General features: G+C 30.3%; 1 protein-coding gene across 3 annotated transcripts; it reads left to right on the forward strand.

Annotated features, from left to right (window-relative positions):
• Positions 1-235: 235 nt before the first annotated feature.
• LOC9311038 (DNA-directed RNA polymerase III subunit rpc31) lies at positions 236-2059 on the forward strand. Of its 3 annotated transcripts, none has more exons than XM_021023300.1 (9): positions 236-357; positions 453-609; positions 702-825; positions 926-1054; positions 1154-1204; positions 1283-1329; positions 1401-1493; positions 1592-1643; positions 1739-2059. In XM_021023300.1, exons 2-9 carry the CDS (start codon positions 529-531, stop codon positions 1753-1755), a joined length of 594 nt encoding a protein of 197 aa, XP_020878959.1. In that variant the 5' UTR covers positions 236-357; positions 453-528; the 3' UTR covers positions 1756-2059. The 3 variants fall into 3 exon arrangements, with proteins under 3 accessions (XP_020878959.1, XP_020878961.1, XP_020878958.1); XM_021023302.1 differs by having other exon boundaries at positions 507-609; XM_021023299.1 differs by having other exon boundaries at positions 237-357; positions 487-609.
• The last annotated feature ends 10915 nt before the right edge of the window (positions 2060-12974 follow it).

Raw genomic sequence — 12974 nt, forward strand, 5'->3', positions numbered from 1 at the left:
TGGATGGTGTCGAGATGCCATTCATGATAATAATATTTCTATTAATGTATATCTTATCTTGCTGGAATAATGAATCATGTGACATTTTTTACTTCCTACGGAGAGTTCATTTTGAAAAGTAAAACGTCCGGGCCGGATCCGTTAAAATAAATATAAGTCCGGGCCCTAATTAGAGATTTTTCGGGCTAAAAGTTTTAACCTAAAACAGGGTTGGCCCAATTTCAGAAAGTTTTTTTTTCTTCTTCAATCTCCTCTCTTCTTTCTCGAAAACACTCTCGTTTTTGGGTTTCGTATTGTTGGTGTTGTGAGAAGCCATAAGAAAACAAGCGGCGAAGCTCAGATTCATATCCCGTAGAGGTATCTATCATACTCGAATTGAGGAAATTAGCAACAAGTAATTTGTATATATCTCTTATGTTTAATTTGGTGTTTATGTCTGAAATTATGAACAGATTGTTGTCTCTTTTTTGGTGCTTCTTATGACAGTTTCTTCAGTTGTTTCCAAGTGAATTAAAACATCAATATTCGATGTCTTGGAGAGGAAGCAGTGGAAAACCACAAGGTGGTGGTGCCGATTATGGCAAGCCTGAGCCTTTTGTGATTTTCCCTGTAAGTTGTACAAAAAACTTGTCTTCAAAATTTGATCTCTTCAATTGCAGATTCTGTGTTAAGGTTTTTTTTTTTCTTCTTGTTCTGGGCAGGATATTACGTTACCTGATCCGAAATCAATCTCAACAGACTTGCAATTAGTTCAAACCTACTTTAGTTTCAATAAGTTTTGGAGAAATTCTCCTTATCATTTAGGCGATGGTGTTTCTAAGAAAGGTATCAACTTTTGTCTTTGTTATCTCTGTGTTTAAATAAAGCTTAAAGCTTTGAACAAAAAATAAATAAAGCTTAAAGCTTTTTTTTTTACAATCATCAGAGAATGAGAGTTTGGACATTGAGAGGTATTCAGACTCGTTGAAGCCCAAGATGAAGTCTAATAAGAATGGATCTTTCTTTGATTTTCTTGTTCTTAGACCTGATAACTTCCCTAAAGAACTTCTTGGAGGTTTGTTTTAGTTTCATCATCTCAACACTTTTTTTTTTTTTTTTGGGTTTTGATTCATCTTTGATTTGTTGATTATAATTGGATATTATGCGATTTCAGATACTCGAAGAGAACGTCCAGTGAAGAGAGCTAAATGGAGTCAAGAAGCTGGTACTTTGTGTTTATTAGTTTCTGGTGTTTTTCAACAATGTATCAAGAAGCTCAGGTTTTTATGTTTTTGTTTCACAGATTTGCAGAAATTGGATGTGTTTGAGAAGCTTGAAGCTAAGTTTAAGGTACTAGAGAAACAGTTCAATGGTTTTTTTGGAGTACTTTGCGGTAACGTTTTTGGATTATGTTTGGTTAGGCTGAAGGCAATGAAGTGAAAGGAGAAGGAGAAGATGATGAAGAAGTTGAGGAATCCGAAGGAGAAGAATCTGATAATGGAGATTATGATCAGGTTTTGCTTGTTTTCCAGATTATTAATGTTGAATAGAAGCCTTGTGTGATTCTTCTTCTTCAAGTTACTTAACAATTTTGTTCTTGAATGTTTTGTAGAACCAAGACTTTGATGATGATGACGACGATTATAATCAGGATGATGGTGAATGTAAGCATTGTCATCTTTATTCTCTGTTTCTTTACTAAGATTGTATCCCTAAAACTATTCTTACTAACTTTGTTTCTCACGTTTCTTGCCAATAGTTGAGGACGTGTATTAAGCTGCTTCTTCTTTTCCCAAAAGAATCAAGTTTTGCAGACAAGAGAAGCTCAGCCTTGAAGGTGAAAGCTCTTAGGTTTTTGTTTCCTTGGTTTTTGCTCTATACTAAATCAGTTGTAAGATTATTTCCAAACATTGTGATCTAGTAGAGCTTTGGATATAATGGCTTGGAAGTACCATTTCTGGGAAGAGTTGATAAGGGTGTCAATTCCCATATGGCCATATTTGTAGAAATTTTTGCAACATCCCCCAAAAGTGTTTGATCTTTGGTTTACAAATGGATTGATACAAGTTGTTAGCTTCTTCATGAGACACATTGGACTTGATAATGTTGCTGCAATCTGCTTTTTGTGACTGCTATCAAATATCTTGATGTATTTGCTTTAGCTCTGTATTCTATTTGCTAGTAGAAATTTTAGATTTGCAACGTTCTCCAACTTTGCTTAGCTAGCAATAAATAAGTTAATTTCTGATTTCTAACACTATTCACTGCTTTCCAACTTGTCACCTTATCTCATGATATCCAAGGCACTGTGTTTTAACTTTTTCAAAAGCCAATCAGAATCTTCTTGTACTAGAGTTTATCATTTGGTAGTGAAGTTGCTACTAAGACCATCTCCGTTGGCTTTATTTTTTGCTCTAAATTTGGAGTTCTCTAAAAATAGAGCAATGGTTTGCTCCAATAATTGGTTCTATTTTTTGCTCTATAATAAATATTTTATTTTAATATTTTATTTTAATTTCTCATATAGTCCTTCACTTTCAAAGTTTGCAAATTCTACCCATATAGTTTATTTTTAAACTAATATCTAATAAAACTATATTATTAAAAATAAAATTTTATTACAGCACATAAATAGAAAATCGAAAGATTAATACATTTTTATTTAAGATTCATCATTAGCGTAATTCTCCCACAAATGATCGACTAATGCATTTCGAAGTGAGAAATGAGCTTCTTTGTCTTTGATTTGTTTATATCGAGAAAGAAATTCTTGAAATCGGGTATTTTCATCTGTGATGTTTAGTGATTTTTAGTTTATCATTTGTGATGTCATTGTTTTCTAATTTAATATATGTTTTGTTATATTTTAAAATTTAAATTAGTTTAGTAACTATGATTTTTAATATAAATTTATGAGATATAAAATTTAGTTATATAATTTTGTTTAGGTGTAAAATTATAATATATTAAAACTGAGGGAGTAGTTTGTAAATAAAAAAGTTGTGCTTCAAAAATAGAGATATGAATAGTGTTGCTCCAAATTTGGAGCAACACTATTCATATCTCTATTTTTGAAGCAAGATATAGAGCACCATTGGAGTGATTTTACACCAAATATAGAGTTTAAAGCAAGATTTGAAGCACCATTGGAGATGCCCTAAACATACCATTTTCATCTCTAAAATATCAAATTTTTTCCCTTTTGTTTCTTGAAATTACTTGGCTAGTTGAAGTGAAAGCATTGGCAAACAATGTGTTCCGGTTCCTAATTACAATGATATATATACATTAGGCACTTATTGAAGCCAATTCCTCTACAAATCAAAGTAACCTAGAGAAAACTAGAGTCTAATCAGAAGTAAAAAAACAAAAACAATAAAACAATAAACTTGAAGAAACAATTCAGCAGAGAGATATTCGAATCTATCCATGAAAGGATATTGGAATTTGAAGGGTAAAAAAGGAGAGAGCTTTCTCACTCACAAAAACTGATTCGAGTTTTGATATAAGCCTCTGTCTGAACCAGAAGGTGTTCCTATATTTCACCTTCTCGTTATTCGGAGGCTATACATAACACATACTATATACATACGTAGATTCCCAAATTGATGTCTGAAACTTTTAGTGAAGAAGCTTGATAGGTTTAAAAAAACCAGAAGCTTCTCCAGAAAACAAAAAGCCACAAATCAAAACAATACAGAAAAGTATTGATGATCAGATTGATATACGCCTCCTAACTAAGCCAATAAATATGAAATTGCCTAATAACTAGGGTTCATAAAGCTACTCAAGGAGGCAGATTTTATTATCAAAAACAAACAAAAACGATAGAAACAAACAAAGAGGGACTAATGAAGAAGATGATGAGTTACGAAGAGAAGAAAGGCGCTACCCTTTTTATTCACCCTGTTTTCTAGGGTTTTTAATGGTTTGGGTTTGTGAATTACTATTTTGCCCTCTTTCAAGAACCGATTGTTTTATTTGGTCTGGTTTTCTAAAACCACTCAGTTAATTTGGTTTGGATTTCTAAAACCCCTCAATCAAGATCTTTTTTTATTTTATTTTATTTACATCATTGTGATGTAATTCACATGTATTATAATTTAAACATTTTGAATTAAATTTCATTCATTTTTTTTGGATATATTAATATAGTTTTGAGTCATTTTTTTTGTTAAATTTGACTCACATTCGTTGCAATTAGATTAATACCTATACAGTATATACCTTGGCTTTGAAATGTATTTACAATGGAATGACATCTAGAGGTATGCATTGGATGGCTTGGAACAAGTTGTGCAATAGTAAATCAGAAGGAGGGTTAGGTTTTCGGAATGTAGACGATTTTAATTCAGCCCTATTAGCTAAACAATTATGGCGGTTGATTACGGTTCCAGATTCTCTTTTTGCGAAGGTGTTTAAAGGGCGGTATTTTCGGAAATCCAATCTCTTGGAAAATATTAAATCATATTCCCCATCATATGGATGGCGTAGTATCTGTTCAGCTAGATCTCTGGTTAATAAAGGACTTATTAAAAGGGTCGGATCTGGGAAATCCATCTCAGTTTGGGAGGATCCCTGGATTCCAGCACAATTTCCGAGACCAGCAAAGAGTAATGGTTCACATGTTGACCCATTGTTAAAAGTTAACAATCTTATAGATAGTCGGTCGAATTTTTGGAATATTTCTCTTTTAGAGGAGATCTTTGATCCAGAAGATATCGCCATTATAAGTGCCATGCCTGTGGGTGCGCCAACTAAGGAGGATACACTGGGTTGACATTTTACAAAATCCGGAAAATATACAGTCAAATCGGGATATCATACCGCACGGTTAGGAGATTTGGAGACAAATTTCTCATTGATTGGACCAGACATCACACCGTTAAAAGCACATTCTTGGCAAGTGCATTGTCCACCTAAGATACGTCATTTTTTATGGCAAATTTTAACGGGTTGTGTACCAGTTACGGAAAATTTGCGGAGAAGGGGAATTGATTGTGATACAGGTTGTGCTAGATGTGGCGAACTAGTGGAAACAATCAATCATACACTCTTTCAGTGCCACCCGGCACGACAGGTTTGGGCACTCTCTCAGATTCCTACGGCAATGAGAATTTTTCCAACAGAGTCTATTTTTGTGAATTTGGACTATTTATTTTGGAGAATACCTTCGGAACTTGACTCTTCAGCCTTTCCATGGATTATCTGGTATATATGGAAAGCAAGGAATGACAAAATTTTTGAAAATATTGATAAAGATCCGTTAGAGGTATTACGGTTAGCTGAAAAAGAAGCACAATTGTGGCAGTCAGCCCAAATTGAGCTTCATCATGAATCTCATGGTACTGTGGAATTGGTAAATCGTTCTCGAGTGGGGAATACTTCACTTGACTCGAATTATTCAGGATATCGTTGCTTTGTGGATGGATCGTGGAAAGAAAGTGATAAGTTCTCCGGTACAGGATGGTTCTGTACATCTTCAAACGGAGAGCCGCCAACCATGGGAGCTGCAAATCTCCGTCGAAGTTTATCTCCATTACATACCAAGTTCGAGGCCCTTCTTTGGGCGATGAAGTGTATGATTGGTGCAGATAATCAAGATTCAAGAGGTAGAGTTCCTTACAGACTGTTCTGATCTGATGAAGATGGTGTCTTCTCCAACCGAATGGCCGGCGTTTTCAGTGTACTTGGAGGAATTTCAGAGCGACAAGGAAGAATTCTCATCCTTCTCTTTATCTTTAATTTCTCGTAATGCTAATGTAAAAGCGGATCATTTGGCACGAAAAATTCGTACAGAACCGCTTCATATCACATTTGTAAACAACATTCCCTAGGAATGGCTCTTTTGAGCTCTAATTAATTTCGGATGACAAAAAAAAAAAAAGACATTGGTTTAATTCTTAAGATTTAGAAATTTAATAAAAGATATTAAGGAAACGATTTTGGTCCTAAATCTCGATTAAATTTAAAGTTTTCTTACATACGATCAAATTTTTGTTTACGATTTTAAAGATATGTGGTTTGTATTAGTTATTACTATAATCTCGCTTGATTAATCGAATCCTAACAATCTACACTAAACTAACTATCTTCACTTACCTAAATAGATATTTTGGTTACTATTTTGCACATATGTAATAAATATATTTATGTGCATACACTTCGTATTTCATATTCCTCCTTATATTCACAAAAACGAATCTATAGAAACAAATAAGTATTCTTCATAGCTAATAGCCTCCTCCATAGGCTCACCGGGTTGCTCATATGAGGGCTAAAGTACATGCAATCCAATTCCAACACTCTCGAAGTCTCATAGATCGGAACCGATTCCGGTGCCAGATTTAACAAATGAAGATGCAGAGGTAGATGAGAAGAATTAACCAAACAAAACAACATCATTCATTATCCAAAGAGAATTAGAAATCTGGGGAGCAAAACGAGATCTACGGGTTATGGATTAATTTTGTTCTTCAACTCGAAACCAGATCCATTATTTGACGTCATCAAACTAAGGGCAAAATCGACTTTTTGGCATTGCAAGAATGCCTAAATCCGAACATATTCGTCGAGTGCCTAAATCCGAAGAGTATTTGTGTTTTAATACCTTATTTTTAAATAACTCTTCATAATAACGTAATCATCGGATATTTCTAAACAAAAAGGACTACATAGATTTGATACCAGTTTTGTTATGGTATTAAATATATTATGCTTGGCCACCAATATTTTTTTGACCTAACTTAGTCTACTATAAATATTCTATACCATTGCGTCTTCTCATACATACAATATATCAGATAAGATAATTTCATGAAAAAATAAACACATTTAGTAATTTGATTTTCTTGGTACTTATATTAATTTATACTAATTTCTCTATCTATTTATTAATTCAACAAATATATAGTAAATCACAATCTTACTATTCAATTGAAAATTAGTATCTATATAATATATAAAATATTATTTTAAGATTATAATTAAACCATATTCAAATTTATACATCCATAAATCCATATTTACTCAAATGTATACATCACTATGTTTTCCTATGTAATTTTTTTTTAAAATCGAAACCTAAAAAATGCTCATTGTAAACAATATATATAATATATGGAAAGAGATGTCTTAAGAAAAATATAAAATTTTAATCGTCTATAACTATAGATAATAATCAAAATTTTAACATTACAATTTTAAAATAACATATAGTCTCACGGGACATATCCTAGTTAGATACATAACAACACATACTACTATTTTATAAACTAGAATCATTTTACACTTCATATTAGATATACATAAACACACATCAACAGTTAAACAATCTATGATTACATGTTTACAGTTATAACACAACAGATATTCCAAATAAAAATCGAATAATAAAGAGAAATTGTTAAAAATGCCCCTTTTTCAATACTCCTTTTCAAAAATGCCCCTTTTGAGAGTCCATTTTTAAGTTTGCCCTCTTTTAATTTTTAATGACCATTTTACCCTTATTTGAAACAAAATTAGGTCCACAAAATACAAAATATTTTTTGGCGGGAAAAGTGATCCCGCAATTTTCCCGCCAAAACACTTGTAAAAACCTTTAAAAAACCTTGTAAAATTTTCCCGTAAAAATTTTTCCCGCCAAAAAATTTTTTTTTTGCGGGAAAAGTGATTCCGTAATTTTTTTTTGCGAAATCTTTTTGGCGGGAAAATTTTTGGCGGGAAAAATTTACAAGGTATTTTAAAGGTTTTACAAAGTATTTACAAGTGTTTTGTAAGGTTTTACAAGGTATTTTAAAAGGTTTTACAAGGTACTTATAAGGTTTTATAAGGTATTTATAACTTGTAAAACCTTATAAAAAACTTGTAAAACCTTATAACTTGTAAAAACCTTGTAAAATAGCTTGTAAAATCTTATAATATCTTATAAATACCTTGTAAATACGTTGTAAAACCTTTTAAAATACATTGTAAAACCTTATAAATATCTTGTAAAAAACCTTTAAAATACCTTGTAAATTTTTGGCGGGAAAAACTTTCCCGCCAAAAATTTAACGCCAAAAAAATTGCGGAATCACTTTTCCCGCAAAAAAAATTTTTTGGCGGGAAAAAGTTTTACGGGAAAAATTTACAAGGTATTTTAAAGGTTTTACAAGTTTTTACAAGAGTTTTGGCGGGAAAAATTGCGGGATCACTTTTCCCGCCAAAAAATATTTTGTATTTTGTGGACCTAATTTTGTTATATTTCCTTATATATTTGTGATATCTTTTATTAAAAGAAGGGTAATTTAGTCATTTTGTACATAAAAAGGGGTATTTTTAAAAATGGACAGCCAAAGGGGGCATTTTTGAAAAGGGGTATTAAAAAAGGGGCATTTTTGTGAGTCTCCCAATAATAAAATATAAGTATCCGGAAATACTTATATAATTTACTATTTCTATACATCCTTTGTACATTTGGACTTGATATTTAGAGAAGAAGGGGTTCGTCAGAAAAGTCCGATCTCAGTAGAGAAAGTTTGCTTCGCCGATAAAACCATCGTAGGAGAGGTTTTTTTTCGTCGAATTAAAAAATAAATAAAAAGTTTCAAACTTCCCGATCACAGAGAACTTAATTTAGTCGCAAAGATATTGGATCACGAGTTTGACCTAGAATCTAAAATCAAAGAAGAATTCAATTGAGAGAGATCTTTATAATTAATTAGATGATCTTTGTTCGCAACAACTCTGTTACTCAACGAACACAGACAACGACAGATTAAACAAACATGATTAATAAGTTCAATTATGATTCGTAAAGCCCTACAACTCAACTAACGCAAGTTGCAACATGATACTCATCTAGGCTAGTGAAGCGAGTTTACAACACTTATGATGTGTAAAACGCTTAGAATCAACCACAAGTTAGCTACTTAAGCAATATGCATTAAAAAGAATAACTAAGAGAAACAAATCACAGATATCACATAAATCTTTTGTCCAAAAAAAAGATGAACAAATCACAGATCTAACAGATCTAGATAAACGATCGTATGAATCTCCTTCGAAACCTTTTTGCACAACACATTTCAAATAAAAACCGAAAAATAAAATATAAAATATCTAGAAATACTTATATAATTTACTTTTTCTATACATGCTTTGTACATTTGGACAGAGATATTTGGAGAATTTAATTTTTCCTAATATATTTGCTTATAGTTTTATATAAATAAATTGAGATAGTGGATTCCAAATTTCTTATAAATGTTCATGGTGAGTTTTTTTTTTTTTTTTTTTTTTTTTGGTGATAGAGCATTAAGCTACAAAAACTTTTTTTTCAAGGTTGTTCACTTCTTCGGTTGTATATTATCAGCTGCGTTGTTTGCTCACTACTTTTTTTTAAGATGTTATTTAATTTGAAGTCATATGTGTATATATTGTGGATGCAAAAATCCACACAAGAATTTGTATAAGATTGAAAAGAGAATTAAGGGCTAGATTCTCTATATGAGCCTAAGATTCTCTATAAGGGCTTAGATTCTCTATATACGAGACTTGAATCGACCAACTGGACACTGTTCATAGGAAGAATAATACAAAGAGATTTCAGAAGAGCTTGGAATGATAATTGTACTCATGGATCAAGCTACTTAGTATTCGTTTAGAAATCAAGCTTATACGTAGTTTCATTATTATCATCTAGAATGAGATGTTCGTTGGTGAATGTATGTATAACAAACTCATATAGAGTGTAAATGGACAGACTTTAAATGATGTGTTAGAGCATTTCCAATTCATCTCTATTTTCATCTCTAAAATAAAGTTTGGAGTAAGATTTTCTCGAACCCATCTCTATTTCCAACTCCAAAATAAAGATTTCCATTTTTTTTTTTCATATTTGAAGATTTCTATTTTGAATTTATACTAAAATTTGGAGACTTCAATTTTTAACTCCAAAATTGAGTATAATTGGAACAAAACCCAATTCTAAAATGGTGATACTCTATTTTGGAGAAAAAAAAAATACAAAAATACGTTTCTCGTGTGGACTCCTCTTTTATATTGATTTCGATCTCTGTAAAATGTCCGTAACTTGCTTCACAAGCCACATAGTCTCCGCTAAGGAGTGTTCATGGGCTGAACGTAGAAGATTTCAGACGTGGGCCATAATCAAATTGTTAGTCGTCTAGGAATCTTTGATTTTTGAATGGGCCGGATTGTGCTAAAAATCCTGCTCCAAGTCTCCAACATGTATTAACATATATAATCAATTTATAATTTTTTATATATTAGAACAATATAAGAAAAAGACTTGTTCAAATTTTATGTGGGTAATTTCAATATAGTTATAGTCATTTTTTAGTTAAAAATTGACTGAAATTCGTTGCAACTAAAATAATATTAGATATATTTAAAAGATACTACCATTTGATAAACTAGAAGCATTCTAAACTTAATATTTAAATATACATAAATACATATCAACAATAGAACAACCTATATTTACAAGCTTATAGAGTTATCTATACTATTAATTGGGAATCACTAGATATTAAACAACCTTATGAATGATAAAATATTACATAAGATGCCATTGATTTTTAGTGTTTTCAAATAAATTCATTAAAGGTACAATAGTAATCACAAAATTAATATATTTAAATAAAAAATAAAATTCTTTTACATAATTATTAATTTCCAAAAAAATAAACTAACTTTCTCTCTCTTATTAATTATGGACGAAAATTTGAAATTAATTTTTAAAAAATTGTTTACCAATGATAATTGAAAAACTAAGATTTGATATCCAACTAAGATTTTATCTAAACCAACAATAATAGATTATTCTATATCAAAAATAAAAATAAAAATAATATCATTTTAATTCAAAATTAAAAACACTATCTTTTAAAAAATTTATCAATGGATTAAGATTGAATTTGAAATTTCGTAAGAAAATTAAATACAAATATTTTAAGATTCAGTTTTGTGATAATATTTTCACAAATTTTGAAATATAAAACGAAATTTTATTTCACAATTTCTAAAAACGATATTAGATATTAACAAATATTTATATTTACTATGAAATAAACTCAAATAATAATAAATTTAAAGTAATTATAATTATGGCCTTCGTTTAGAACAAGTTTCAGAAATATCTAAACAATTGATTATACATATTAATTTCAAAATATTTTGCGTTTTATTTTTTCTTTTTCAACCGGATATTCCTTAAATAAATCCCTAATATATTGCACACAGTTTTGGAAATAATGTAAACTAATTATATATTTTTCATTCAAATAAAATTATGCAGCAATAGCATATCCCTTTTTAAGATGTATCTCAAATTTTTATTTTTAGTCCAAAATCAAATCAATTATGATTAAACAATGAAAAGAAGAATATGCAAAATTTAGCTAGGGAAAGAAAAACTAATAAATTTGTTAAGATATATTTGTAACTTTAACAGCATACATATTAATCAGCAAAACTCACAATATGTATTGTATGGTGTTTAACGGTAAGCAAACAAGAATTTGGAACATGATTTTAATGGAACAAAATGAGAATAGGAATTACGAGACGAGATGGGAGGGGAACATAAATTAAAAATCAAATTAAATACCCCACTGGCATGAGTTCGGGTTATGAGCACTATATAAAATAAATTTGTTTACACACAACCTTGTACGTACATTTTCAGTTACACATATTCTATTTATGACGGATACGAGACCGTCATATTTTTATTTCACGTATATGAGACGGGTTATGGGACAAAGAATTTATGACAAATACAGGACGAGATAGGTTCCCTGTTCCAAAATAGTTACACCTAGCTAATATACATGAAATAACCAAACTAAAACTAAATCTATATCCTATTTAACGCATGTAATCAAAATTTTAGAAATATTTTGATTAGTTTAGAAAATAAAAACGTAACATCATTTAACTTTTGCAACTAAATTATAACTTAATTTTATCTTAAATATAATTTCGCACGTACGTGTAGGTCCGGATCTTAAAATATAACTACGTACTAACGCAACTGAATTTCGTTCATTACTCTAACTTTACAATATTTATACTATTATGAAGTTCACTAATACAACAAAATATTTTATATTCTTAAAATCTATATAACAATTTTATAATAATATCTCTGCACGTACGTGTAGAACCAGACCTAATACACTAAAATATATATCATAGAAACAACAAATAATCTATATTAAATTAAAATTTGTTAGAAATTTTTTTAAAATATAAAATCCCGCACGTACGTGCGGGTCAGGATCTAGTAGTTATATACAACAACACATATTTCTTTTTTTTTTTTCTTTTTTTTTGTAAACCACAACAACACATATTTCTAATAATCACTAACAACATATATTCCTAATAAAGACTGAAAATATATGGAGATACTTATAGAATTTACTTTTTCTTTACATGCTTTGGACATTTAGACTTGATATATAAAGAATTTGAATTTTCCTAATATTATTTCCTTATAGTTTTATATGTATTGCAAATTTCTCATATTCTGTTTTTGGTGAGTTTGTTTTTTTTTTGCTAGTTATTGACTATTTAGCTACAAAACCTCTCTTTTTTTCACCGTGTAGAATGTGGATCTCACGCGGTTTTAAAGACAGCAAGAAGTTCAAATGTTTAAAACTATAAACGACACGAAGTTCTGTTCTCCTTTTCTGAGTTAGTGTTCACACGTGGGAAACAACTCCAAAAGCGAACCATGCGCGCTGTTTTTTTGGTTGCTAGCCGTTATACCAACTGTTCCTTACTCATACACCAAATATTAATTTTTAAAACATTCCTTTTTTCTGCCAACAATTAATAAAACAAAATTTTCTTCTCTCTCTTTTTTTTTTCTTTTTCTTTTTCAATTTGCCTTTTTTAAATAATTTAATATATATACCCATTCACAGTATAATAAAGTTTGAGAAGATGTTAAAAAAAAAAAAAGTCATCTCTGTCAAAGATTT

Source organism: Arabidopsis lyrata (assembly GCF_000004255.2).
Source record: "Arabidopsis lyrata subsp. lyrata unplaced genomic scaffold ARALYscaffold_6, whole genome shotgun sequence".
In the NCBI taxonomy this organism is placed as follows: Eukaryota; Viridiplantae; Streptophyta; class Magnoliopsida; order Brassicales; family Brassicaceae; genus Arabidopsis; species Arabidopsis lyrata.